Below are 27335 nucleotides of genomic sequence, written 5' to 3' on the forward strand. Positions count from 1 at the left end.
TACATACTATTGATGTTAGGCTAACTGGTCTGTAATTCCCAGGGATGTATTTTGGGCCCTTTTTAAATATTGGTGCTACATTGGCTTTTCTCCAATCAGCTGGTACCATTCCAGTCAGTAGACTGTAAAAATTAGGAACAACGGTCTGGCAATCACCTGACTGAGTTCCCTAAGTACCCTCGGATGCAAGCCATCAGGTCCCGGTGATTTGTTAATGTTAAGTTTCTCAAGTCTAATTTTAATTCCGTCCTCTGTTAACCATGGAGGTGCTTCCTGTGTTGTGTCATGAGGATAAACACTGCAGTTTTGGTTACTGAAGCCCCCTGATTCACTCGTGAAGACTTCATGTGCATGTAAAGGCAGGCGTCCCAATACTTTTGGTAATATAGTGTATATGAGACAAAACTGACAGAAACATTGTTAGATTGTAAAGGCTTTATTGGTAAAGTTATGTACACGATCCCATCATTGCTGTGAATTTCCATTACAATGTTTGAATGTTGTATAACCTCTGTGAACAAAGCATGCTGTATTTGTGATATTCATGACCCGTAACGGGCGGTACGGGATGTTTGCATTAGTTCTATTTATAATTTATAATAATTAAATAACATAAAAGTGGCGGAAGATATTTTATAGGCCTCTGATTGATCAAAGACAAGGACTAACATGATCTGGAGGAACGAGTATGGGAATTTCATGGTAAACGTACACAAACGTGCCCCTGGACGTCATTTTGACAAAACGCGTAGGGGGACCGACTTACTGACGTCACCATCTCCCTTGTGTCCCGAAGGACAGGTTTGTTTGGTTGTGTGCCGGCCGACACAACAAACTTAAGGCTTTCATATCGATCTTTGTTGTTGCAAGTGCCATATTTCACCATTCAATAAACCTAAAAAGGATTTTATGCTCTATGGAGCCTTTGTCTCTTTTGGGTGACACAACTTTCAATCCAACTCATTGAGTGACGTCTGACTGGTGGAGGAGCCCTGAGATGCAGAGAAAGACCCTGGCTGGGTTCAAGCCACAGGCACAGATCGATCCCCCTATAATAAGAGGTCTACAGGATCTGGTAAACAGTTTGTACAGCTTTTGGTGGAGGCACTGCGGTTCAAGTTGATGGATGGTGGAAATTATCACTAAGGAGACTTTATTTACTACTTCTGTGGACTCGCTTTAAAGCCTTGATATATTATCCTTTTGCTGATCTGCATTTTGGATATTATTCATCATTATTGTTTTTCAACAAGAGCTAAATGTCCTTCAGAAATGTGCACCCATGACGAGACCGTATTATATAGATTTTGGAACTGTCCTTTGCACAGGAGGTTTGGAGGAGAGCAGGCCTGCCACCGAAGGTTTTGCTGAAGATCGGAGAGATCAGACTACATTACAAGACCTCTTCTGGGCTATGGTCCACCAGTGCCCTGAAGCGAGTGATTTCCAGCATCGTAGGAGGCCTGGTGGTAAGAGCCAAATGTCCCCATGATGAGACTATATTAAAATTGATTCTGGAACTCCTTTGCACGGGAGGTTTGGCAGAGAGTAGATATGCTACTGAAGAGGGTTTGTGGTCTTAAAAAGTCTAACCATGAACATGGATTTTATGGTGGCTTTACTTGTCCCACCTCACAAAAGCAAATTGTTTCATGGATAATAATTAATTGTATAAAATAATAATTTTACTGTTGTTTTTAGGTTTTTATATCACTTGTTTTGACTCAATAAAACCTCAGCAATATCTACCTCCTGTGTCATCTTGATGTCCTCCTTGGAAGGTTCTTCTGAAGATCGGGGGAAATCAGACTACACTTCTAGAGGGACTCAACCAGCAGTGACACCCCCTCCTTCTCTCTCCTAGAGGGACCCAACCAGCAGTGACACCCCTTCTCCTCTCTCCTAGAGGGACCCAACCAACAGTGACACCCCCTCCTTCTTTCTCCTAGAGGGACCCAACCAGCAGTGACACCCCCTCCTCCTCTCTCCTAGAGGGACCCAACCAGCAGTGACACCCCCTCCTTCTCTCTCCTAGAGGGACCCAACCAGCAGTGACACCCCCTCCTTCTCTCTCCTAGAGGGACCCAACCAGCAGTGACACCCCCTCCTTCTCTCTCCTAGAGGGACCCAACCAGCACTGACACCCCCTCCTTCTCTCTCCTAGAGGGACCCAACCAGCACTGACACCCCCTCCTTCTCTCTCCTAGAGGGACCCAACCAGCAGTGACACCTCCTCCTTCTCTCTCCTAGAGGGACCCAACCAGCAGTGACACCTCCTCCTTCTCTCTCCTAGAGGGACCCAACCAGCAGTGACACCCCCTCCTTCTCTCTCCTAGAGGGACCCAACCAGCAGGGACACCCCCTCCTTCTCTCTGCTAGAGGGACCCAACCAGCAGTGACACCCCCTCCTTCTCTCTTCTAGAGGGACCCAACCAGCCGTGACACCCCCTCCTTCTCTCTTCTAGAGGGACCCAACCAGCCGTGACACCCCCTCCTTCTCTCTCCTAGAGGGACCCAACCAGCAGTGACACCTCCTCCTTCTCTCTCCTAGAGGGACCCAACCAGCAGTGACACCCCCTCCTTTCTTTCTCCTAGAGGGACCCAACCAGCAGTGACACCCCCTCCTTCTCTCTCCTAGAGGGACCCAACCAGCAGTGACACCCCCTCCTTCTCTCTCCTAGAGGGACCCAACCAGCAGTGACACCCCCTCCTTCTCTCTCCTAGAGGGACCCAATCAGCAGTGACACCCCCTCCTTCTCTCTCCTAGAGGGACCCAACCGGCAGTGACACCCCCTCCTTATCTCTCTCCTAGAGGGACCCAACCAGAAGTAACACCTCCTCCTTCTCTCTCCTAGAGGGACCCAACCAGCAGTGACACCCCTCCTTCTCTCTCCTAGAGGGACCCAACCAGCAGTGACACCCCCTCCTTCTCTCTGCTATAGGGACCCAACCAGCAGTGACACCCCCTCCTTCTCTCTCCTAGAGGGCCCAACCAGCAGTGACACCCCCTCCTTCTCTCTCCTAGAGGAACCCAACCAGCAGTGACACCCCCTCCTTCTCTCTCCTAGAGGGACCCAACCAGCAGTGACACCCCCTCCTTCTCTCTCCTAGAGGGACCCAACCAGCAGTGACACCCCCTTCTTCTCTCTCCTAGAGGGACCCAACCAGCAGTGACACCCCCTCCTTCTCTCTCCTAGAGGGACCCAACCAGCAGTGACACCCCCTCCTTCTCTCTCCTAGAGGGACCCAACCAGCAGTGACACCCCCTCCTTCTCTCTCATAGAGGAACCCAACCAGCAGTGACACCCCCTCCTTCTCTCTCCTAGAGGGACCCAACCAGCAGTGACACCCCTCCTTCTCTCTCCTAGAGGGACCCAACCAGCAGTGACACCCCCTTCTTCTCTCTCCTAGAGGGACCCAACCAGCAGTGACACCCCCTCCTTCTCTCTACTAGAGGGACCCAAACAGCAGTGACACCTCCTCCTTCTCTCTCCTAGAGGGACCCAACCAGCAGTGACACCCCCTCCTTCTCTCTACTAGAGGGACCCAAACAGCAGTGACACCTCTTCCTTCTCTCTCCTAGAGGGACCCAACCAGCAGTGACACCTCCTCCTTCTCTCTCCTAGAGGGACCCAACCAGCAGTGACACCCCCTCCTTCTCTCTCCTAGAGGGACTCAAACAGCAGTGACACCCCCTCCTTCTCTCTCCTAGCAGAGGAATCCAGACTTTGAAGTCTTTAGCGAACTTGGATTTCCTTATAACGTTTTTCTTCCATGATAAAGATCAGAGGAGCGCTCAGCCACGTGTTTTCTGAGGTGTATATCAAGGTGAGCTTCTTCCCAGTGTGAGATCTCTGATGTACGGCAAAATATGATCCATATAGAAGACATTTCCCGAACTCAGGACACCTAATACACCTCAAGGGGTGTTTGGTCAGAGAAGACTTCCTGTACTCAGGGCAGGGTTGCAGTTTCTCCTATGTGAGGTTGTTGATGCCTGACAAGTTCTGAGTTTCCATGGATAACATTTCCCACACTCAGGACCGGAAAAAAAAGCTTTTCTCGTATGTGGCATTTTTTCCCACACTCAGAGCAGAAATACGGCTTCTCCTCCGAGTGAAATTTCCGATGTCTGAAAAGTTCTGATTTCCGTGGCCAACACTTCCTGCGCTAAGGGCAGGTAAACAGTTTTCTGCCGCCTGTGGCATACCTGATGTTCAATCAGATTGCACTTGCGTGAAAAGCATTTTCCACACTGAGGACAGGAATACGGCTTCTCCCCCGTGTGTAATTTCTGATGCCTGTAAAGGTGGGACATCCGTGAAAAACATTTCCCGCACTCAGGGCAGGAATACGGCCTCTCCCCTGTGTGGGATCTTTGATGTATAACAAGGTCTGTTTTCCGCGAATAACATTTTCCGCACTTGGGGCAGGAATACGGCTTCTCACCCGTGTGCGATCTCTGGTGTCTGGAAAGACTGGCCTTATCTGAAAAACTTTTCATGCACTCAGAGCAGGAATACGGCTTCTCACCGGTGTGCACTCTCTGATGTTTGGTAAGGCAGGACTTCTGTGGAAAGAGTTTCCCACACTCAAGGCAGGAAAATGGCATCTCCCCTGTGTGAGATCTCTGATGTATAACAAGTTCTGATTTCCGTAGATAACATTTCCCGCACTCGGAGCATTCATACGGCTTTTCGCCCGTGTGAGATCTGTAATGGGTGTCCAGTTTTGATTTACCGAGGAAACATTTCCCGCACTCAGGGCAGGAATATGACTTTTCTCCTGTGTGAGATCTGTAATGTCTGACGAGTTCTGATCTATTGAGAAAGAATTTCCCGCACTCGGAGCAGGAATGAAGCTTCTCACCCGTGTGAGACATCTGATGTATAAAAAGACTTAGTTCAGCGCTAAAACCTTCCCCACATTTACGACAGGGAAATATCTTCTCTCCTTGAGGTTCGTCACCATCCCTCACAGTACGAGATTGCTCAGAGTCAGAGGGATTCCATGGTCTATCCACACTGTGAAGTCCACCATCCATAGTGGAGATCATTGTCTTTTCTCCTCCACAATCTCCTGTGATGTCCTCATCTTCCATTTTACAACCTGGAGATAAAGTGAGACGATCCTTTGAGGGTTTCTCCATGGCGTGTCCTGGAAAAATATAAAAAACATCATCAATAGATATGAGAGGGTTAGTTCACTTCCATCAAGATTCCATCTGGATCAGGTAGATATGAGTGAGCAGATGTTCTCTGTGGATGTCCCAACCAGCTGGGACTCTCCCCCCTCTTCAGTCAAAGGACCTTTGGTCCTCCTCCCAGATCACTTCTACATTTACACAGCCTTGTCAGAAGAGCAGGAACCAATGGGGACTGGGAGGTCCATGCTCTTTACACAACCACAAGCCTAGGCTTTACATCCCAACAAGACTGGTAATAGAGTTTTATGGTAACATTTAGCTATAAGTCTGCTGGAAGAAGAGGGACCAACCTAAGAAAGGCTCAATCTGTGTTATCATATCTGTGCTACTGTAACTAGGAGTGACACACAACCTAATACTGCCAGCTGAACCCCAGGACGGGTATCAGTACAGGGAGGGGACCATCATCAACCTATTATTGGCTGATATCACTCAGCTCCCGCCCTACTCTGGACCAATCAGTGTGTAGTAACAGAGCAGAGTTAAGAGAAGAATATATTATGGGTCACCTGTGCTGATCTCTGTAGTAGTGTCCTCCTCTATGAATGTCCTCGTCATTCCAGCCTCCTCTGTATATTGCTGATCATCCCTCACATACGTCTCTTCTACTTCATCCTCAACTTTTATAATCAGATCTTCACCCTAAACCAACAGAATGGAAGAAAATAACATCTGTAACATAGAAGTATTTATGATGTGAGATCACATAGAAAATATCATCTTGTAGAGTCCACACAACATCTCCACATGTCAGAGTGTTCAATCACTTTATGTTCCCGACCCTCAACTCCACCTACCTGATGATGGTGGGGGATGGTGTGATCTTCCTGTGTGGAATCCCGAGAATACAGAGGACGGGGACATCTCTCTGGTGGGTTTGTGGTATTGGGTGACTCCAGTATGATGTCCTTGTAGAGATCCTTGTGTCCTTCAGAAAACTGCTCCATCACACCATACTCCTCATCCTCCTCTTCATACTCCTCTTTCACAACAATATTATAATCCCCGAGGTTTCCATTCTAAACATATATTAAAACATTTTTTATAAGAAACATGCTTGTGTATAAATCATAACTACCAATAATTGTTCTTCATCTACCTGATGATGTATTGTGTAGTTGTGATCTTCCTGTGTGGGAACCCGGGAATATAAAGGACGGGGACATCTCTCTGATGGGTTTCTGTAGCTGGATAATTCCACCATGGTGTCCTGGTACAGATCTTTATGTCCTTTTGGAAACTCCTCCATCACCCCATCCTCATCATCCTCCTCTTTTATCTCTTCTTTAACATCAACTTTAGAACCTCTCAGGTTTCCATTCTGAATATATAATAAAATTAACGTGAATTGTAACAATACAGATAATGTACAGATCCTAATGATACTATCAGTGATTGTATCTCATCTACCTGATGATGGTGAGGGATGGTGTGATCTTCCTGTGTGGAATCCCGGGAATACAGAGGACGAGGACATCTCTCTGGTGGGTTCCCAATACTGGATCCATCTGTAGGAAACACACACACTGACTGAATACATTGTTTCTATGTGTTTATCAGATGATGGGGGATCTAGGTGGACCCTCCGTACTGCTCTCTCCTTTACAATAAAGTCTCCTCTTACCCGGTGATGTGAGGGGCGGCTGATTGTCCATCATGACGTCCTGGTAGAGATCCTTGTGTCCTTCTAAATACTCCCACTCCTCCATGGAGAAATAGACAGTGACATCCTGACACCTTATAGGAACCTGACACACACAATGATACAGTCACCATCCAGACACATCCCTTGTCTGTTACTGGATAATGTCCCAGAATTCCCAGAATCCTCCTCACCTCTCCTGTCAGCAGCTCCATCATCTTCTTGGTGACTTCTAGAATCTTCTCCATGTTGTGTCTCTCAGGTTTTAGGGAGTCACATGGAGGCACTGTGATGGTCATATGATCACCTGACTTCACAAGAGGAAATCTCTGTATTGAAGAACCAATAGGAATATCATGTTAGAATCCCAGAATCCTCCTCACCTCTCCGGTCAGGTCTGTGTTTTATTAATAGAGATAAGAGTGATGTCATGTGACCTCCCAGAATCCTCCTCACCTCTCCGGTCAGGTCTGTGTTTTATTAATAGAGATAAGAGTGATGTCATGTGACCTCCCAGAATCCTCCTCACCTCTCCGGTCAGGTCTGTGTTTTATTAATAGAGATAAGAGTGATGTCATGTGACCTCCCAGAATCCTCCTCACCTCTCCGGTCAGGTCTGGGTTTTATTAATAGAGATAAGAGTGATGTCATGTGACCTCCAAGAATCCTCCTCACCTCTCCGGTCAGGTCTGTGTTTTATTAATAGAGATAAGAGTGATGTCATGTGACCTCCCAGAATCCTCCTCACCTCTCCGGTCAGGTCTGTGTTTTATTAACAGAGATAAGAGTGATGTCATGTGACCTCCCAGAATCCTCCTCACCTCTCCAGTCAGGTCTGTGTTTTATTAATAGGGATAAGAGTGATGTCATGTGACCTCCCAGAATCCTCCTCACCTCTCCGGTCAGGTCTGTGTTTTATTAATAGAGATAAGAGTGATGTCATGTGACCTCCCAGAATCCTCCTCACCTCTCCGGTCAGGTCTGTGTTTTATTAATAGAGATAAGAGTGATGCCATGTGACCTCCCAGAATCCTGCTCACCTCTCCGGTCAGCAGGTAGATGATCTCCAGGGTGAGGTTTAGTATCTTCTCAGTCATGTGACTCGGATCCTCCTCCAGCCTCATTTGTGCCGTCATCTATGAAGGTTCCCCTGTAGACGGATAACAGAGAATTATCTGGATTGGTGTTGGTTTTACAATAATAGGATTAGGAGGTAATATGAAGGTCTGTAAGGATCTAGGAACTATGGCCCCCAGTGGGAACATATTTATTTTGAACTGTTTAATATCTACTCTCATTCTTGGGGTCTTGACCTCCTTGATCACATTTTCTATGTTGGGTGTACTTTGTTTCTGGCCTTGAATAGTTTTGTTTTGGAACTTCAGACAAGGAATGATGAATAGGATCTTCTGCCTTCTAAAATTGTTTTGCTCAGAGATACTGCTGTAGGTTCAGTATAGAATCAGTGTAATGGCAATGGGTATGCTAACTCTGGATGGAGGGACACTGGGAGGAGGAGCTGTGAGGTCAATGCAGGGTCAGTGTGATGTCATAGTATGTGCTGACTCTGGATGGAGGGACACTAGAAGGAGGAGCTTTGGGAGGCTATGTATGGGTGCTCCTGTGTGAACCAAACTATTGCTCCTGGGTGGGTTGCAACTCCCCTAAACTGTTAAGGAAACTTTGAGCTTTAGCATTTATCTGTCTACTCCAGAGAGTTTTCTGATTACATTTTAGGATGAAAATCTCAGACTGGGATAATGATGTAATAGTTTACATTTGGAAGGGGTCATATATGTCCCTGGAGGCAGAAGGTCCATGAGTAGGGGTAGTTGTAACTAACTTTTTACAAACAATCTTTATTTATGACATAGGGGACAAAAAGTCCTATATGTCATCCTATTTTGGCATAACAGGTTCCCTTTAATGAAACTTCAGGTTTTTTTTAGATCCCTGATACCTCACCTGCCTTCCTTTGAAGATAACGGAGCGCAGATTGCGGTTTATTAGCTTCTTCCCCTGCCACAGTAGATGGGGAAAGTGAAAGCAAAAACCATAAGTGGCGTAATATGTGTTGAATCTCGGTTCTCACTGCGTAGGGAAGATCAGAGAATGGGTGGGAATTTTTGATTTGACAGATTCGGCTCTCTTTGAGCTCAGTGGATTTCAGATTCGGCATTCGAACTCGAACTTAGTGGAACACCACTCGAAATGAACCCAGGGCTCAACTTTAGTGGTGAGAAAGGGTCTTTTCAATCTCAAAGCATGTTCTTTCTTGTCCTCTCCCGTTACCCTGGGCCAAGCTCTTCTCTATTTCTATTCCTCTTTTCTGGGTACTACATACTTGCAGGTACCCTTGCTGTATTATACTTGATGTGATATGGACATGGGGTGGGGGCGAGGGGGGGTTAACGTTTACAAAAAGAAAATAAGATCTTATTACCTCCTCTGCTGCCACTTCCAGCGATGTCTCCTCTCTACTTCCTCCTGATTCAACTACCGCCTGGAACTTCTTAGTTATACCTGACATCACTTCCTGTCTGTAGCTGACATCACTTCCTGTCTGTACCTTTCATCACTTCCTGTCATCCATAGAGACTTCTTGTCTGGGTAGAAGTGAGATCACCACCCTGTGGAGCTCAGAGGAACTGCAGCCCCTAGAAACATCTCGTAATGTGAACACATCCTTGTGCTGTGTGTGTACGTATTGTATATACTTATAGATGGGGTCAACTCCACTCCCACCAAGGGGGGTAGAAATATGTTAACAGAGGGATTTTAATACCTTTGATATTGCAGCAAAAGTGATTATGGATTTCGCCATAATCATCCTCTAATTTTTCATGTTCAAAGGTATTTATAAAGAGTTTTTAATACCAAAGACAAAAGAGGTACGTCTGGAAACAATGGTTAATACAGGGTCACAAAATGATCACAAATACAAGGGTCACCAAAGTTACAAACACATATACATGCTTCATTGGTCAACCAACTCATAGCTCGATATGAATTTTTGAGGAAACGAGAGTGACCAGCACTCATATCTTTGGGCTATATAGCAAGGATGACACCAATAGATCAATATACGTGTAGCCCCCTGTTCCTAAAATTGGGGCTATGGTCTAAATGTAGTTTTTGGTTGAGCTGTAAACGGCTCAGATTTGATGGTATATTTGGTTCTGTTCTAAACTTGACTGAGTTGTGCATTTCTCACTGTTGCCAGTAGGTGTCGCTGGTACCCCAGGACAGTGTGAGAATTACAACTAGGTTGAGCTATAATGAATATTCTTTTTCCAGAAACAGCCCAGTAGGAGGTTCCTGGCCGCTGTGCATTCTGGGAAGGGGTATTTATTGAACAAAGGCCATGTGCTCTAGTCATTTGTTACCTCTGGGCCCTCCTGGCCCGAGGATGTGCTGCTGCATATTCTGCAAGTAGGCACAGAAGCCTGTCTGGGGCCTACTAATCTCGAGGTGCTCTTTAGGCTGTCTTGCCTGTGTGGAAGAAGCCGAGCCAAGCTGAGGAAACCCAGGGGAGGACCCTTGCTGGAGAGAGCCAAGATGAAGCCTGGTTTCTCAGGAGGGCCTGGTGACTCGTTTGGAGGAGGCACTTATATCTAAACTACCCTTACAGTATCGCCGGGTCGGCTTAAAGGTTCTGGTACTGTCAAGCTGTTCTACAAACTAAACAAGGTAACCAGCTCCTGGCTGCTAAGCCTGTGAGAGAGACTTATCCAAGAGTTCTACTGGCTGCTAAGTCTGTGAGAGAGGCTTGTCCAGACATTCTACCAATTGCTAGGTCTGTGTGAGAGACTTACCCAGGTATTCAAGATCTGCTAAAAGAAAGCTGTTTTGTCCTTTGGATTCAAGGAGTATGTAAGTGATCTGCTAAAAGGGTATCTGAAACTATCCCTAACCCTCTTTCCTACAACCTTTCTCAAGTTCTCATTAAAGCATTGAAAATATACCTAAAGTGACTGGCGCCTAACTTCTGTTCAACTTCCCATTATAGCCATGGACTTAGCCTTGGGGTGAATGGAAGCTCGCTCCCTGTATCTGGAGGTACCTCTTTGCTCCCAGTAGACCCAGGGGGGCGCTACATACATATTATCCCTTATGGTATATGGAATTAAACGTACAATAGAAGTTTGGAAAAAGACCAAAAAAATAAGTATGCATAATATCATTTCTGGGGTGCTCCAGAAAGTAAGACATACACAAAAAGAAACTTAAGCGAAGAAAGAGAAAATGAAAAATGAGGACAACAGACCAGGAAGAAATCAGAGATGGGGAAAGAAAAGAAAATAGTAAAGAAAGGAAAGGTGAGGTAAGGGAGGGCCAAATAATTCCCAGCCAGCCAACTTTTACACCAAATTTTGAAAAATTTCTCAACGGTATCTGAAGGAAGGGCCCACAATTCTACATTGAACGTGGTCCCCATTGAAACTGAGAAAAACCTCAGACAAATTTAGTACTGGGAACTTCCAGAGAGGTCTATAATTTGCTTGATGGCAACAAAGATAAATGTAATCAATTTTGCCTGCTGCCCTTGGGACATTTCGGGGAGGTTTATTTGAAAATCCTTACGCAAGTTGCAGCCCAAAACTGTGTATATCAGTGTATAATCTTCGAACTTTGGGACATGTCTGCCATATATAACATGCCTTCCAGTCCACAGGAACGTAAATGTAAAGGGTGGATATTGGGCATAAATTTAGCAAGTTGGGAAGAGCTAAGGTAATTAGCCTCTAATGTTTCTCTATTTGGCACTGCTTAGAAGAAACTTGCTTGACAAAAACATACTGCCCAGAAAACCTTTCTATGTAGATTTTCAAGCCCCGTGATGCCCCCATTCTTCAAAAGAAGGTTCAGACAGTGTTGAAAATAGCAACATAGCCCCCCCCCCCCTTTACTGTTCTCATCAGATGTACCCCGCAGTAAGCAGACCACCTTCATATACTCCAATACAGACTGGTTGAGGAATCCTCTATTCTCTTTCAGCATGTCCCACCTCTGGTATATGGATGCAAGGAACCCAAGTAGGGGGGCGGGGGTAGCTCCTGTTTCCCAGGATGTGGTGATGAAGGATTAGCCATGCCTAAGGGGGAGGATACAGCAGAGGATGCCAGCACTGGCAGGTAGCTGGCATCCAAGGTGCAAGGCAACTATATGGAAGTGGCCTTCAACTACATGCTTGAAGCCCCATGATGGTTGCAGCATTACAGCTATGGCTGCCCAAATCGACCCAACATCTTTTTTTTTTTAACACATTTTATTAGGTTTTCAACATGGAAACACAGAAAGTATGCAGGGGAAAGCGGACAGGCAACCAATTTGAATAGGTTACAGCAAAACTTCTGAGGTACATACATTAGTGGATACAGAAAACATAAAGTGCATTTAAATCGGCTGTGTGTACAGTAGTGGATCAGGCAATCACAGTGGTTAATATGATGGGGGTGTACTTCATCAGCCACTGCATTTAGATGGAGGAGTAGGGAAAAAAAGGTAGGAGAAATAGGGGGGCAAGGGAGGGGATCGAGCTGAGGCAAGCCTAAAGATACCAACACTGGTGCTACAATACCAGAGGATCAAAGGAAGGTGTCGATATTATATCCTCAAAGAGATGTGTAACCTGGGCCTTGTTTGGTAAAGGAGGAATGAAGAGGATGCTTACTTTGAGCAGGTAAAACCAGAGTGTCCCAATGTCTTCCCAGTGTGTCCCAATCTGCTCCCAGCCTTGTATTCCCAGTGTGTCCCAGCCTGCTCCCAGCCTTGTATTCCCAGTGTGTCCCAGCCTGCTCCCAGCCTTTTGTTCCCAGTGTGTCCCAACCTCCTTCCAGCCTTGTGTTCCCAGTGTGTCCCAGCCTCCTTCCAGCCTTGTGTTCCCATTATGTCCCAACCTCCTTCCAGCCTTGGGTTCCCAGTGTGTCCCAGCCTGCTTCCAGCCTTGTGTTTTGAGTGTGTCCTAACCTCCTTCCAGCCTTGTTTTCCCAGTGTGTCTCAGCCTGCTTCCAGTCTTGTGTTCTGAGTGTGTCCCAGCCTCCTTCCAGCCTTTTGTTCCTAGTGTGTCCCAACCTCCTTCCGGTCTTGTGTTCCCAGTATGTCCTACCCTCCTTCCAGTCTTGTGTTCCCAGTGCGTCCTAGCCTCCTTCCAGCCTTGTGTTCCCAGTGTGTCCCAGCCTCCTTCCAACCTTGAGTTTTCAGTGTGTCCCAGCCTCCTTCCAGCCTTTTGTTTCCAGTGTGTCCCAACCTCCTTCCAGTCTTGTGTTCCCAGTATGTCCTAGCCTCCTTCCAGTCTTGTGTTCCCAGTGTGTCCCAGCCTCCTTCCAGTCTTGTGTTCACAGTGTGTCCCAGCCTCCTTCCATCCTTGTGTTCCCAGTGTAACCCAGCCTCCTTCCAGCCTTTTGTTCCCAGTGTGTCCCAGTCTTCTTCCAGCCTTATGTTTCCAGTATGTCTCAGCCTCCTTCCAGCCTTGTGTTCCCAGTGTGTCCAATTTTGCTTTGAGTTTTGTGTTCCCAGTGTGTCCCAGCCTCCTTCAAGCCTTGTGTTCTCTTTATGTCAGTCTGCTCAAGACTAGTGTTCCCGGTGTGTCCCAGCCTACTCCCAGCCTTGTGTTCCCAGTGTGTCTCAGCCTTCTCAAGCCTTGTGTTCCCAGTGTGTCCCAGCCTCCTTCCATTCTTGTGTTCCCTGTGTGTCTCAGCCTCCTTCCAGTCTTTTGTTCCCTGTGTGTCCCAGCCTCCTTCCAGCCTCATGTTCCCAGTGTGTCCCAGCCTCCTTCCAGCCTTGTGTTGGAGTGTGTCCCAGCCTCTTTCCAGTCTTTTGTCCCCAGTGTGTCCAATTTTGTTTCCAGTTTTGTGTTTCCAGTGTGTCCCAGCCTCCTTCCAGCCTTGTGTTCCCAGTGTGTCCAATTTTGCTTCGAGTTTTGTGTGCGCAGTATGTCTCAGCCTCCTTTTAGCCTTGTGTTCTCTTTGTGTCAGTCTGCTCAAGCCTTGTGTTACCAGTATGTCCCAGCCTCCTTTCATCTTTGTGTTCTCTTTTCGTCAGCCTGCTTCCAACCTTGTGTTCCCAGTGTGTCCCAGCCTCCTTCCAGTCTTTTGTTCCCTGTGTGTCCCAGCCTCCTTCCAGCCTCATGTTCCCAGTGTGTGCCAGCCTCCTTCCAGTCTTGTGTTCCCAGTGTGTCCTGGCCTACTTCCAGCCTTGTTTTCCCAGTGTGTCTCAGCCTGCTTCCAGTCTTGTGTTCTGAGTGTGTCCCAGCCTCCTTCCAGCCTTTTGTTCCTAGTGTGTCCCAACCTCCTTCCGGTCTTGTGTTCCCAGTATGTCCTTCCCTCCTTCCAGTCTTGTGTTCCCAGTGCGTCCTAGCCTCCTTCCAGCCTTGTGTTCCCAGTGTGTCCCAGCCTCCTTCCAACCTTGAGTTTTCAGTGTGTCCCAGCCTCCTTCCAGCCTTTTGTTTCCAGTGTGTCCCAACCTCCTTCCAGTCTTGTGTTCCCAGTATGTCCTAGCCTCCTTCCAGTCTTGTGTTCCCAGTGTGTCCCAGCCTCCTTCCAGTCTTGTGTTCACAGTGTGTCCCAGCCTCCTTCCATCCTTGTGTTCCCAGTGTAACCCAGCCTCCTTCCAGCCTTTTGTTCCCAGTGTGTCCCAGTCTTCTTCCAGCCTTATGTTTCCAGTATGTCTCAGCCTCCTTCCAGCCTTGTGTTCCCAGTGTGTCCAATTTTGCTTTGAGTTTTGTGTTCCCAGTGTGTCCCAGCCTCCTTCAAGCCTTGTGTTCTCTTTATGTCAGTCTGCTCAAGACTAGTGTTCCCGGTGTGTCCCAGCCTACTCCCAGCCTTGTGTTCCCAGTGTGTCTCAGCCTTCTCAAGCCTTGTGTTCCCAGTGTGTCCCAGCCTCCTTCCATTCTTGTGTTCCCTGTGTGTCTCAGCCTCCTTCCAGTCTTTTGTTCCCTGTGTGTCCCAGCCTCCTTCCAGCCTCATGTTCCCAGTGTGTCCCAGCCTCCTTCCAGCCTTGTGTTGGAGTGTGTCCCAGCCTCTTTCCAGTCTTTTGTCCCCAGTGTGTCCAATTTTGTTTCCAGTTTTGTGTTTCCAGTGTGTCCCAGCCTCCTTCCAGCCTTGTGTTCCCAGTGTGTCCAATTTTGCTTCGAGTTTTGTGTGCGCAGTATGTCTCAGCCTCCTTTTAGCCTTGTGTTCTCTTTGTGTCAGTCTGCTCAAGCCTTGTGTTACCAGTATGTCCCAGCCTCCTTTCATCTTTGTGTTCTCTTTTCGTCAGCCTGCTTCCAACCTTGTGTTCCCAGTGTGTCCCAGCCTCCTTCCAGTCTTTTGTTCCCTGTGTGTCCCAGCCTCCTTCCAGCCTCATGTTCCCAGTGTGTGCCAGCCTCCTTCCAGTCTTGTGTTCCCAGTGTGTCCTGGCCTACTTCCAGCCTTGTTTTCCCAGTGTGTCTCAGCCTGCTTCCAGTCTTGTGTTCTGAGTGTGTCCCAGCCTCCTTCCAGCCTTTTGTTCCTAGTGTGTCCCAACCTCCTTCCGGTCTTGTGTTCCCAGTATGTCCTTCCCTCCTTCCAGTCTTGTGTTCCCAGTGCGTCCTAGCCTCCTTCCAGCCTTGTGTTCCCAGTGTGTCCCAGCCTCCTTCCAACCTTGAGTTTTCAGTGTGTCCCAGCCTCCTTCCAGCCTTTTGTTTCCAGTGTGTCCCAACCTCCTTCCAGTCTTGTGTTCCCAGTATGTCCTAGCCTCCTTCCAGTCTTGTGTTCCCAGTGTGTCCCAGCCTCCTTCCAGTCTTGTGTTCACAGTGTGTCCCAGCCTCCTTCCATCCTTGTGTTCCCAGTGTAACCCAGCCTCCTTCCAGCCTTTTGTTCCCAGTGTGTCCCAGTCTTCTTCCAGCCTTATGTTTCCAGTATGTCTCAGCCTCCTTCCAGCCTTGTGTTCCCAGTGTGTCCAATTTTGCTTTGAGTTTTGTGTTCCCAGTGTGTCCCAGCCTCCTTCAAGCCTTGTGTTCTCTTTATGTCAGTCTGCTCAAGACTAGTGTTCCCGGTGTGTCCCAGCCTACTCCCAGCCTTGTGTTCCCAGTGTGTCTCAGCCTTCTCAAGCCTTGTGTTCCCAGTGTGTCCCAGCCTCCTTCCATTCTTGTGTTCCCTGTGTGTCTCAGCCTCCTTCCAGTCTTTTGTTCCCTGTGTGTCCCAGCCTCCTTCCAGCCTCATGTTCCCAGTGTGTCCCAGCCTCCTTCCAGCCTTGTGTTGGAGTGTGTCCCAGCCTCTTTCCAGTCTTTTGTCCCCAGTGTGTCCAATTTTGTTTCCAGTTTTGTGTTTCCAGTGTGTCCCAGCCTCCTTCCAGCCTTGTGTTCCCAGTGTGTCCAATTTTGCTTCGAGTTTTGTGTGCGCAGTATGTCTCAGCCTCCTTTTAGCCTTGTGTTCTCTTTGTGTCAGTCTGCTCAAGCCTTGTGTTACCAGTATGTCCCAGCCTCCTTTCATCTTTGTGTTCTCTTTTCGTCAGCCTGCTTCCAACCTTGTGTTCCCAGTGTGTCCCAGCCTCCTTCCAGTCTTTTGTTCCCTGTGTGTCCCAGCCTCCTTCCAGCCTCATGTTCCCAGTGTGTGCCAGCCTCCTTCCAGTCTTGTGTTCCCAGTGTGTCCTGGCCTACTTCCAGCCTTGTGTTCCCAGTGTGTCCCAGTCTGCTCCCAGCCTTGTGTTTTGAGTGTGTCCTAACCTCCTTCCAGTCTTGTGTTCCCAGTGTGTCCCAGCCTTGTGTTTCCAGTGTGTCCCAATCTGCTCCCAGCCTTGTGTTCCCAGTGTGTCCCAGCCTCCTTCCAGTCTTGTGTACCTATTGTGTCACAGCCTGCTTCCATTCTTGTGTTCTCAGTGTGTCCCAGCCTGCCTCCATCTTTGTGTTCCCAGTGTCCACCAGTCTGCTCCCAGCGTCTCCCATTCTGCTCCGAGCCTTGTGTTCCCAGTGTGTCTCAGACTGCTCAAGCCTTGTGTTTCCAGTGTGTCCCAGTCTGCTTCCAGTCTTGTGTTCCCAGTGTGTCCCAGTCTGCTCCCAGCCTTGTGTTTCCAGTGTGTCCCAGCCTCCTTCCAGTCTTGTGTTCCCAGTGTGTCCCAGTCTGCTCCCAGCCTTGTGCTCTCATTGTGTCCCAGCCTGATTCCATCCTTGTGTTCCCAGTGTGTCCCAGCCTCCTTCCAGTCTTGTGGTCCCAGTGTGTCCCAACCTCCTTCCATTCTTGCATTCCCAGTGTGTCCCAACCTCCTTCCATTCTTGCATTCCCAGTGTGTCCTAGCCTGCTCCCAACCTTGTGTTCCCAGTCTGCTCCCAGCCTTGTGTTCTCATTGTTTCCCAGCCTGCTTCCATTCTTGTGTTCCCAGTGTGTCCCAGTCTTCTCCCAGCCTTGTGATACCATTGTGTCCCAACCTGCTTCCATCCTTTTGTTCCCATTGTGTCCCAGCCTGTTCCCAGCCTTGTGTTCCCACTGTGTCTCTGCCTGCTTCCATCCTTGTGTTCCCAGTGTGTCCCAGCCTACTTCCAGTCTTGTGTTCCCAGTGTGTCCCAGCCTGCTCCCAGCCTTTTGTTCCCAGTGTGTCCCAACCTCCTTCCAGCCTTGTGTTCCCAGTGTGTCCCAGCCTCCTTCCAGCCTTGTGTTCCCAGTGTCTCCCAGTCTGCTCCCAGCCTTGTGCTCCCATTGTATCCCAGCCTGCTTCCATCCTTGTGATCCCCGTGTGTCCCAGTCTGTTCCCAACCTTGTGATCCCAGTGTATCGCAGCCTACTTCCAGTCTTGTGTTCCCAGTGTGTCCCAGCCTGCTTCCATCCTTGTGTTCCCAGTATGTCCCGGCCTACTTCCAGTCTTGTGATCCTAGTGTGTCCAGCCTGCCCCTAGCCTTGTGTTGCTAAATCACTATTCTTCTGTTGTCACTCCATGAACTTTCTTCTCCTCCCTGTCTCACTTTGCACCTCCATTTGTTACCTGTTTCTCTGCACCAATGTGTTTACTCTGTGAGTTCAACTCTATCTCGTTATCAGCACCTGTGCACTCCCAGCCTTTATTTCTTGTTTGCCTCCCTGTGTAATCCTATGTTCTCTTGCTATTTCTCCTGTATACCATGCTGCATTGTGAGTCCAGTGGCCCAGCACTGCATGGAAATTGTCCCCTGCTCTCAGTTGCAGCCTGCTTGGGTAAGTCGGAGGACAACAACCGGGATGTCACTTGCAGCACAACATCTCCACCTCTTGAAGACCTGGTGGAACCTTAGACTTGGCCCCTCTCCAGGCTCTCAATATCACTAACTGCCTGGACACACTACATGCTCTGTGTCAACTCTGGATGGCCACTGTCTATCCAGCTGCCTCAACCAGACCTGGTCAGCCAATCCGCTCCTGTTGGGTGTGGATTCTCAGGTCGTAACAGACAATAATAAAATAGTGATCAAACTAATGAGTAAATACCATATGAATCGCTTGAGTTCACATGACCAGCTGATAAAAACTTTATCATAGTAGTATCAGTATTAGAGATCGCAGAATTGTCGCAGATGGTCATACGATTGAATGAGAGAGGAGTATTTACCTTGAATGAATGATAAATTGAAACAGTGTATATAGACCTATGCATCAGTTTATATTGGTATACCTGGAAGTGAAAGGAATAAATAAAAATTAAAAGAATAATCATTAGATTCATAAAATTTTTAATGTGGTGGGTTGAAATTATTGTTTAGGATTCAAGAAATTGCTTACTCTCTCAAGGCCACGTTCACACTACGAAACGTTTCTCTGGGCTGCAGTTCCTCTGAGCTCCACAAGGTGGTGAAATCACTTCTACCCAGACGGGAAGTCTCTATGGAAAGCAGGAAGTGATGTCAGGGACAGACAGGAAGTGTTGTCAGGCTCAGACAGGAAGTTCCGTGTTCAAAGAATTATTGAGAAGATATTTGCTAGAACCGGCAGCAGAGGAGGTAATAAGATATGATTTTATCATAACTCTCATCACTGTCTATTATTGTGAACCAAATTCCTCTGTCCATCTTTGCCCTTTAACTGTCCCTCTTTTCAGTCTAATGGACACAAAGACAAATCAATATTTTATTTATCTGCCCAAAGTGTTTCTATCGCTGTTTTTCATCAGATATCAGATGATTTCCCGTATTGAAGTGAAAACACCGATATAAAAGAAAAGTAATGGTGACATAAAACATAAGTGGGTTTAACTGATCACATTGTCACCAAATGTCAAACCCAAATAGAAGGTTTCCCTGTAAGGGTAATTTCTTACCTCTCTGAACGGTGCTCTGATGCCGGCTGAAGTCTTCTTCAAGAACCGACATGACTGGGGAGTGACGATCTCCTGGTCCTCCACAGAGCTCTGTGGTTCTTCCCTCTGATCTCCTCATCACCAGAGGACAGGGATATGGTACAAAGACACAGTAGTAACACCGAGTTTGATTAGAAAAACCACAGAGGAGGACCAGGAGATGGAAAGTCCAGGAAGAGTTGAATTCTGAAGAAGACTTCATCCAGAAGTTTGTTTGCATCAGATCAGTGCTCAGTGGTTTGGGTAGAAGGAGAGGTAAAGATTTACCTTCATTACATAGTAAGTCATCATGGTTTGTATGTATGGGGTATGTAGGGGGTTCAGCCTTTGAGTTATTGTATTTCCATTTCAGTAAGTTGGGCAGAATTTTTGATATTTACGCCCAGTAACCCCCCCATCATGTCCTTCCTCTTCCTCCATAGTCACTGTGATGTCTTTTATCTCCAGCAGATAAGTTGTGGAGTGGTAGATTAACCCCTTCAGCATCAGAACAATCCCCCACATACGGGGCCGGAGGATAGGAGTCTTCTTTAGATATAAAGGGCAAAGGAAAAGAGGCTACCGGACCCCAAAAACAATGCAAACACTAAACTGAATGTTCTTCTGTGTATAATCACACTGGGGACCGTTCTTACATGCTATAAACCCTCATATTATCCCCCATTCATTCCTATCCTAATATTGTACAATCAATACAGTCCAGATAATTCTCCATGATTAATTATTGGTCTACAGGAAACCTGTATAGATCACATGACCAATGAGGATGGAGGAGGACCGGAGTCACATGACTGAGAAGATACTAAACCTCACCCTGGAGATCATCTACCTGCTGACTGGAGAGGTGAGGAGGATTCTGGGAGGTTACATGACATCACTGTTATCTCTAGTAATAAAACACAGACCTGACCGGAGAGGTGAGGAGGATTCTGGGAGGTCACATGACATCACTCTTATCTCTATTAATAAAACACAGACCTGACCGGAGAGGTGAGGAGGATTCTGGGATTCTAACATGATATTCCTATTGGTTCTCCAATACAGAGATTTCCTCTTGTGAAGTCAGGTGATCATATGACCATCACAGTGCCTCCATGTGACTCCCTAAAACCTGAGAGACACAACATGGAGAAGATTCTAGAAGTCACCAAGAAGATGATGGAGCTGCTGACAGGAGAGGTGAGCGGTGCTGGGAATTCTGGGACATTATCCAGTAACAGACAAGGGATGTGTCTGGATGGTGACTGTATCATTGTGTGTGTCAGGTTCCTATAAGGTGTCAGGATGTCACTGTCTATTTCTCCATGGAGGAGTGGGAGTATTTAGAAGGACACAAGGATCTCTACAAGGACCTCATGATGGACAATCAGCCGCCCCTCACATCACCGGGTAAGAGGAGACTTTATTGTAAAGGAGAGAGCAGTACGGAGGGTCCACCTAGATCCTCCATCATCTGATAAACACATAGAAACAATGTATTCAGTCAGTGTGTGTGTTTCCTACAGATGAATCCAGTAATGGGAACCCACCAGAGAGATGTCCCCGTCTTCTCTATTCCCGGGATCCCACACAGGAAGGTCACACCATCCCTCACCATCATCAGGTAGGTGGAGTTGAGGGTCAGGAACATAAAGTGATTGAACACTCTGACATGTGGAGATGATGTGTGGACTCTACAAGATGATATTTTCTATGTGATCTCACATCATAAATACTTCTATGTTACAGATGTTTTTTTCTGCCATTCTGTTGGTTTAGGGTGAAGATCTGATGAACATGAAAGTTGAGGGTGAAGTAGAAGAGACGTATGTGAGGGATGATCAGCAATATACGGAGGAGGCTGGAATGACGAGGACATTCATAGAGGAGGACACTCCTACAGAGATCAGCACAGGTGACCCATAATATATTCTTCTCTTATCTCTTCTCTGTTACTGCACACTGATTGGTCCAGAGTAGGAGGGAGCTGCTCCCTCATATCTACCTGATCCAGATGGAATCTTGATGGAAGTGAACTAACCCTCTCATATCTATTGATGATGTTTTTATATTTTTCCAGGACACGCCATGGAGAAACCCTCAAAGGATCGTCTCACTTTATCTCCAGGTTGTAAAATGGAAGATGAGGACATCACAGGAGATTGTGGAGGAGAAAAGACAATGATCTCCACTATGGATGGTGGACTTCACAGTGTGGATAGACCATGGAATCCCTCCGACTCTGAGCAACCTCGTACTATGAGGAATGGTGCTGGAATTCAGAGAGAGAGAAAGTTTTCCTGTCCTGAATGCGGGGATATTTTTACCTCTGAAGTAAGCCATACTGTACATCAGAGATTTCACACGGGTGAAAAGCTTCATTGCTGTTCTGAGTGCGGAAAATGTTTTCTTCATAAATCAAAACTTGACATACATTACCGATCTCATACGGGGGAGAAGCCATTTTGCTGTACTGAGTGCGGGAAATGTTTTTCACGGAAGTCCTGTCTTTCCATACATCAGAGATTGCACAAGGGGGAGAAGTTGTATTCCTGCCCCGACTGCGGAAAAGTTTTTTCCCAGAAGACCCATCTCTCCAGGCATGAGAGACTGCACACTGGCGAAAAGCCTTATCCCTGCCCTGAGTGCGGGAAATGTTTTCCATGGAAATCAGACCTTGCCATACATCAGAGATCTCACACGGGGGAGAAGCCGTATTCCTGCACTGAGTGCGGGAAATGTTTTTCAGGCAAGACCAGTCTCACCCAACATCGAAGGTCTCACACGGGGGAGAAGCCGTTTACCTGTTCCGAGTGCGGGAAAGGTTTTTCAAGGAAGTCCATTCTTACTTCCCATGAAATTTGGCACACGCGAAAAAAGCTGTTTTCCTGCCCTGAGTGCGGGAAATGTTATCCACGGAAATCTGAACTTGTCAAACATCAAAAATCTCACACCAGGCCAGAAACTGTATTTGTGTCCTGAGTGCGAAAAAATGTTTTTCATGGAAGTCTTGTCTTACTAGACATTAGAGAACCCACACAACCCTCGAGGTGTATTAGTGCGGGAATTGTCTTCTATATGGATCATATTTTGCCGTACATCAGAGATCTCACACTGGGAAGAAGCACACCTTGATCTACACCTCAGAAAAGACGTGGCTGAGTTCACTAAACCCTTCAAATTGCTGTCTGGCTTACTCCACCAGAGCAACGAGAGGGGAGTGTCACTGCTGGTTGAACCTCTCCTGTTGTATATTCTGATCTCCCCTGATATTCATTGGGGGAATAGTTGTGGTGAAAGAGGTGCCAGAGAACGTTTGTGAGTGAAGAACATTGAAGATCGGTCTACACGACAGGACTCATAATTTCAGTGCAGTAGCTGTATTATCAGTCTTCTCAGCCATCTGCTGGCCTAAAGTGGTTAATATGATGATGTTGTTAGATCGAACATTAAAAAATGTACCTTAAAAAAATTCAACTATATTATTCAGACGAAGCAGACGTAACTTATACATGCAGCGTCATGGAGGTGGGCCAGGAATGGGGTTTCATGGTGAAACCCAACACATGGAGGAGGAGGGAGGGTCTGATATAGATGTTAATGAAGAACCCAACACAAAAAATGGCATGGAGCTCCCTCGCCAAAAAAATACCTCCTGGATCCTTATCTTTTGATGGGGGCTAGGAATGGGTTTCCATGGGAAACCCAACACAAGGAGGGGAGGAGGAGGGCCTAATATACCTACTGAACCCATATCTTTTGATGAGGACCAAGAATGGATTTCCACGGGGAACCCCACACAAGGAGGGGGGAGGAGGGCCTGATATACCTACTGAACCCATATCTTTTGATGAGGGCCAAGAATGGATTTCCATGGGGAACCCAACACAAGGAGGGCCTGATATACCTACTGGACTGGAGCCTTATCTTTTGATGAGGGCCAAGAATGGATTTCCATGGGGAAGCCAACACAAGGAGGGGGGAGGAGGGCCTGATATACCTACTGAACCCATATCTTTTGATGAGGGCCAAGAATGGATTTCCATGGGGAACCCAACACAAGGAGGGGGGAGGAGGGCCTGATATACCTACTGAACCCATATCTTTTGTTGAGGGCCAAGAATGTATTTCCATGGGGAACCCAACACAAGGAGGAGGGAGGAGGGCCTGATAAACCTACTGGACCCTTATCTTTTGATGAGGACCAAGAATGGATTTCCACGGGGAACCCCACACAAGGAGGGGGGAGGAGGGCCTGATATACCTACTGAACCCATATCTTTTGATGAGGGCCAAGAATGGATTTCCATGGGGAACCCAACACAAGGAGGGGAGGAGGAGGGCCTAATATACCTACTGAACCCATATCTTTTGATGAGGACCAAGAATGGATTTCCACGGGGAACCCCACACAAGGAGGGGGGAGGAGGGCCTGATATACCTACTGAACCCATATCTTTTGATGAGGGCCAAGAATGGATTTCCATGGGGAACCCAACACAAGGAGGGCCTGATAAACCTACTGGACTCTTATTTTTTGATGAGGGCCAAGAATGGATTTCCACGGGGAACTCCACACAAGGAGGGGGAGGAGGATCTGATATACCTTCTGGACCCTTATCTTTTGATGAGGGCCAAGAACGGATTTCTACGGGGAACCCCACACAAGCAGGGGGAGGAGGATATGATATACCTTCTGGACCCTTATCTTTTGATGAGGGCCAGGAATAGATTTCCACGGGAACCCAACACTAGGAGGGGGTGGAGGGTCTGAAATTGATGTTAATGGCGCACCCCACACAAAAAATAACATGGAGCCCCCCCACAAAAAATACCTATTAGACCCTTATCCTTTGATGAGGTCCAGGAATGGATTTCCATGGGAAACACAATACAAGGAGGGGGAGTAGGGTCTGATGTACCTACTGGACCATTATCTTTTGATGAGGGCCAGGAATGGACTTCCATGGGGAACCCAAACCCAACACAAGAAGGGGGGAGGAGGGTCAGAGATAGATGTTAATGGAGGACCATCAATTATAAAAATAGCATTAAGACCCCCCCCCCCCAAAAAAAAAAAACAAACCTACTGGACCCTTATCCCTTGATGAGGGCCAGGAATAGATGTGCATGGGAAACTCTACACAAGAAGGGGGGAGAAAGGACTGATATAGTTTATTAATGGAGGACCCTACCAGGGGCGGCCCGTCCATCGCCGCCATCCCCCATTCATGTGTCCGGCCCCTTTCAGGACGTTGGGCGCATGAATTCCAATGCGGGGTGGGTCGTTTTTTGAAGCACCAATAAGAGCCAGAGGCTCTGATAGGCTTCAAAATTGGGTGGGATCGGGCCGCTGAGAATGTGCTCGGAGCCCACCCAGGTGTGTGAGAATAGGGAATGAATATTCCCTATTCTCACACTGAATCGCCTCTCCGCCAATCAGGAAGCATGGGTCTGAGACCCATTTCTCGATTGGCCAAAAGGAGAAGCGTTCTAATTGGCCACCGAGAAGGAGGGAGGAGACAGAAGCCGCTGAGCAGGGGAAAGAAAAGCTGCTTGTGATGCCCGTGGAGGAGATCCGGGGAAAATGCCCGTGATTGCCCGCCATGGATGGGGTAAGGGCACTGACCGGCAGGAATAGATTTTCATGGGGAACTCAACGCAAGGAGGGGGGAGAAGGATCTGATATACCTACTGGACCCTTCTGAAGAGGGCCAGGAATGGATTTCCATGGGAACCCCAACACACAGAGGGGGAGGAGGGTCTGATGTTAATGGAGGACCCCACACAAAAAAATGGCATGCTGCCCCCCCCTCCACCAAAAAAAAAGTACCTACTAGAACCTTATCCAGTGAGGGCCAGGAATGGATTTCCATGGGGAACCCAACACAAGAAGGGAAAGAAGGGTCTGATATCAATGTTAATGGAGAACCCCATACAAAAAATGTTGGCATGGAGTTTACCCTCCCAAAAAAAATACCTACTGGGCTCTTATCTTTTAATGTGGGTCAAAATGGATTTCCATGGAGATCCCAATACAAGGGAGGTAACTACCCATCTTTTAATGAGGGTCAGGAATAGATTTCCATGGGGAACCAAACAGAAGGAAGGGGAGGAGGGTCTGATATAGATGTTAATGGAGGGCCCTGCACAAAAAAACCTACTGGACCCTTATCCTATAGATTTCCATGGGGAACCAAACACAAGGAGGGGGAGGAGAATCTGATATAGCTACTGGACCCTTATCTTTTAATGAGGGCCAGGAATGGATTTCTATTGGGAACCCAACACAAGGAGGGGGGAGGAGGATCCAAAATAGATGGTAATGGAGAATACCATACAAAAAAATGGCATGGAGTCATCCCCCCCCCCCCCCCCCAACAAAAAAACTACTGGACCCTTATCCTTTAATGAGGCCAAGGAATGGATTTCCATGGGGAACTTAACACAAAAAAGGCGTGGGATACTCTCCAAATTCCACATCAGGCCCTATAATTCTGGTATGGATTTTCAAAAGGAACCCCATACATAGAAACAAGAAAAAAAAAAAAAATCCATACCAGACCTTCATCGGGCCAGCCAGGAAATGGGCTGGAAGTGTGTGCCCCCCCCCCCCCCCCGAGCTATGCCCCCAACATTGACCAACCTGACAAAGCACCTTGTCCCCATGTTGATGCGGGCAAGGACCTTTTCCCAACAACTCTGACCTGATGATGAACTTATCGAAATGTGGCTAGCTCCCAGATACCACCCCCTTATTTTAATGAGTGAGACATACAGTGTAGCCCTATTTATTAAAAAAATGAACTGTAGAGAAATAAGTCAGTTACTAAAAAAAGAAAGTCCCATAATGTAAATCCTTCTTTCATCACGTCCAGTGATGCAGATCCTTGTCTATCATAATGAACGATGCCAACCACTCTGCTGCAAGAAATAATATGAAGACGACCAACACCTTCTGCTCCAGATGACTACTTGACATGAATGACAGCTTCCTAGCTGAGAGCCAAATGTAAATCAGGGGGTTACTCATTCACGTGGGTGGCTTCCGGGATCTGATATTCACCTGCCCACAGACTCACAACCCACCATATACAGAAGGATGTCAGCTATCTCTGACCCTGGAGGTTCTCATTAGACCGAAGGAGACCTGGAACCTTGGTACATATGGCACCCAACGTGGGGCCAAGGTATTTTCTCTACAGCAGTTGCCCTTAACAACCGGCCTCAGCTTCATTTGGATTTAGTCTGGCCCTGTGGAAAGGTGGCAAGTAACATCTATACTTCTAATAGACTGTATCGTCGTGTGTGCTACCAATGTGGGGAAGAACCAGAAGTCTCATTGCTCAGGGGAGAGGATCAGCCTGGTCTTTTGACACTTCCTGCTAGCGCTGTGAGGGTTAATGCAGATTCCAAAATGGACTTCAGTACAGTTTTGGTGCGCTGCCGCATAAAGAAGGTGGGCGCCACAGTTCCCAGAGAACATTTGCACCAATCCGTTGGTAGGGGGAGCAGCTCCCGCTCTGCAGAGGAGGACGCATTACTGTTTGGGTCGCCATCTTGGGTCCACATGCTGAGACCTCGTGGCTTAAGGAGAAACATGGCGCATCTGGGAGCTCCAGGATTTGAGGTCCCTCAAGCCATGTCGGCTGAATATGACCCACGGGAAATCGCCAGTTTCTTCCTCTGGAACCACGATTATTTACACAGGTATTCGGATGGTGCCGAAGGGTGAGATTGCCCTGTATAAGCTCCACGGCTATAGGGATCGTTTGCCAGCGGTGTTCCAGGTTTGCCCTGTTTTTGCGCCCTTGGAGCCGGTGCTGTCAATGCAGAGAACTGCTGCTCATGGCTGCCGGGCCACCGCTGCCATCACGGGTGATGGGGGCAGATTGGGCCCTCTGATGTGCCACCGTGGGGGAGCCTACGACCAGTGCTGAGGCCGCTGATTCTGGCGGTTCTGTCTCTGCCTGGGTAGATTCCTCCCCTGGAGAGCCGGATGTGTCCGGTGGGTTCGTGGAGACTGCGGTGGAGGTTCCCGCTGCCATCGTTTCCTCTGAGGCCCCTGCAGTCACTGCTAGTCCAGAGCGGGTAGTGCCAGTGACCCGTCTCCCTCCTGAGGAGACCCAAGCGTCTGCCTCGGCTACCACTTCGGGTGTCACTGTTAGAGAGGATTGTGGCCCTACGGTCATTACATGCCTAGCCCAGTATGTACGCTCATCGCGTGCT

General features: G+C 47.7%; 2 protein-coding genes across 2 annotated transcripts in view; one reads left to right on the top strand and one right to left on the bottom strand.

Annotated features, from left to right (window-relative positions):
• LOC141104954 (gastrula zinc finger protein XlCGF53.1-like) overlaps positions 1-27335 on the bottom strand; it is a 255234-nt gene that overhangs the window by 7734 nt on the left and 220165 nt on the right. The window lies entirely within an intron of this gene.
• LOC141106798 (uncharacterized) overlaps positions 21189-27335 on the top strand; it is a 50474-nt gene continuing 44327 nt past the window's right edge. The window contains 2 exon segments of the mRNA XM_073597725.1: positions 21189-22061; positions 22063-22113. Of these exon segments, the coding sequence (XP_073453826.1) occupies positions 21195-22061; positions 22063-22113 (918 nt within the window). The 5' untranslated portion in view covers positions 21189-21194.

The sequence above is a fragment of the Aquarana catesbeiana genome, linkage group LG08 (genome assembly GCF_042186555.1).
Source record: "Aquarana catesbeiana isolate 2022-GZ linkage group LG08, ASM4218655v1, whole genome shotgun sequence".
In the NCBI taxonomy this organism is placed as follows: Eukaryota; Metazoa; Chordata; class Amphibia; order Anura; family Ranidae; genus Aquarana; species Aquarana catesbeiana.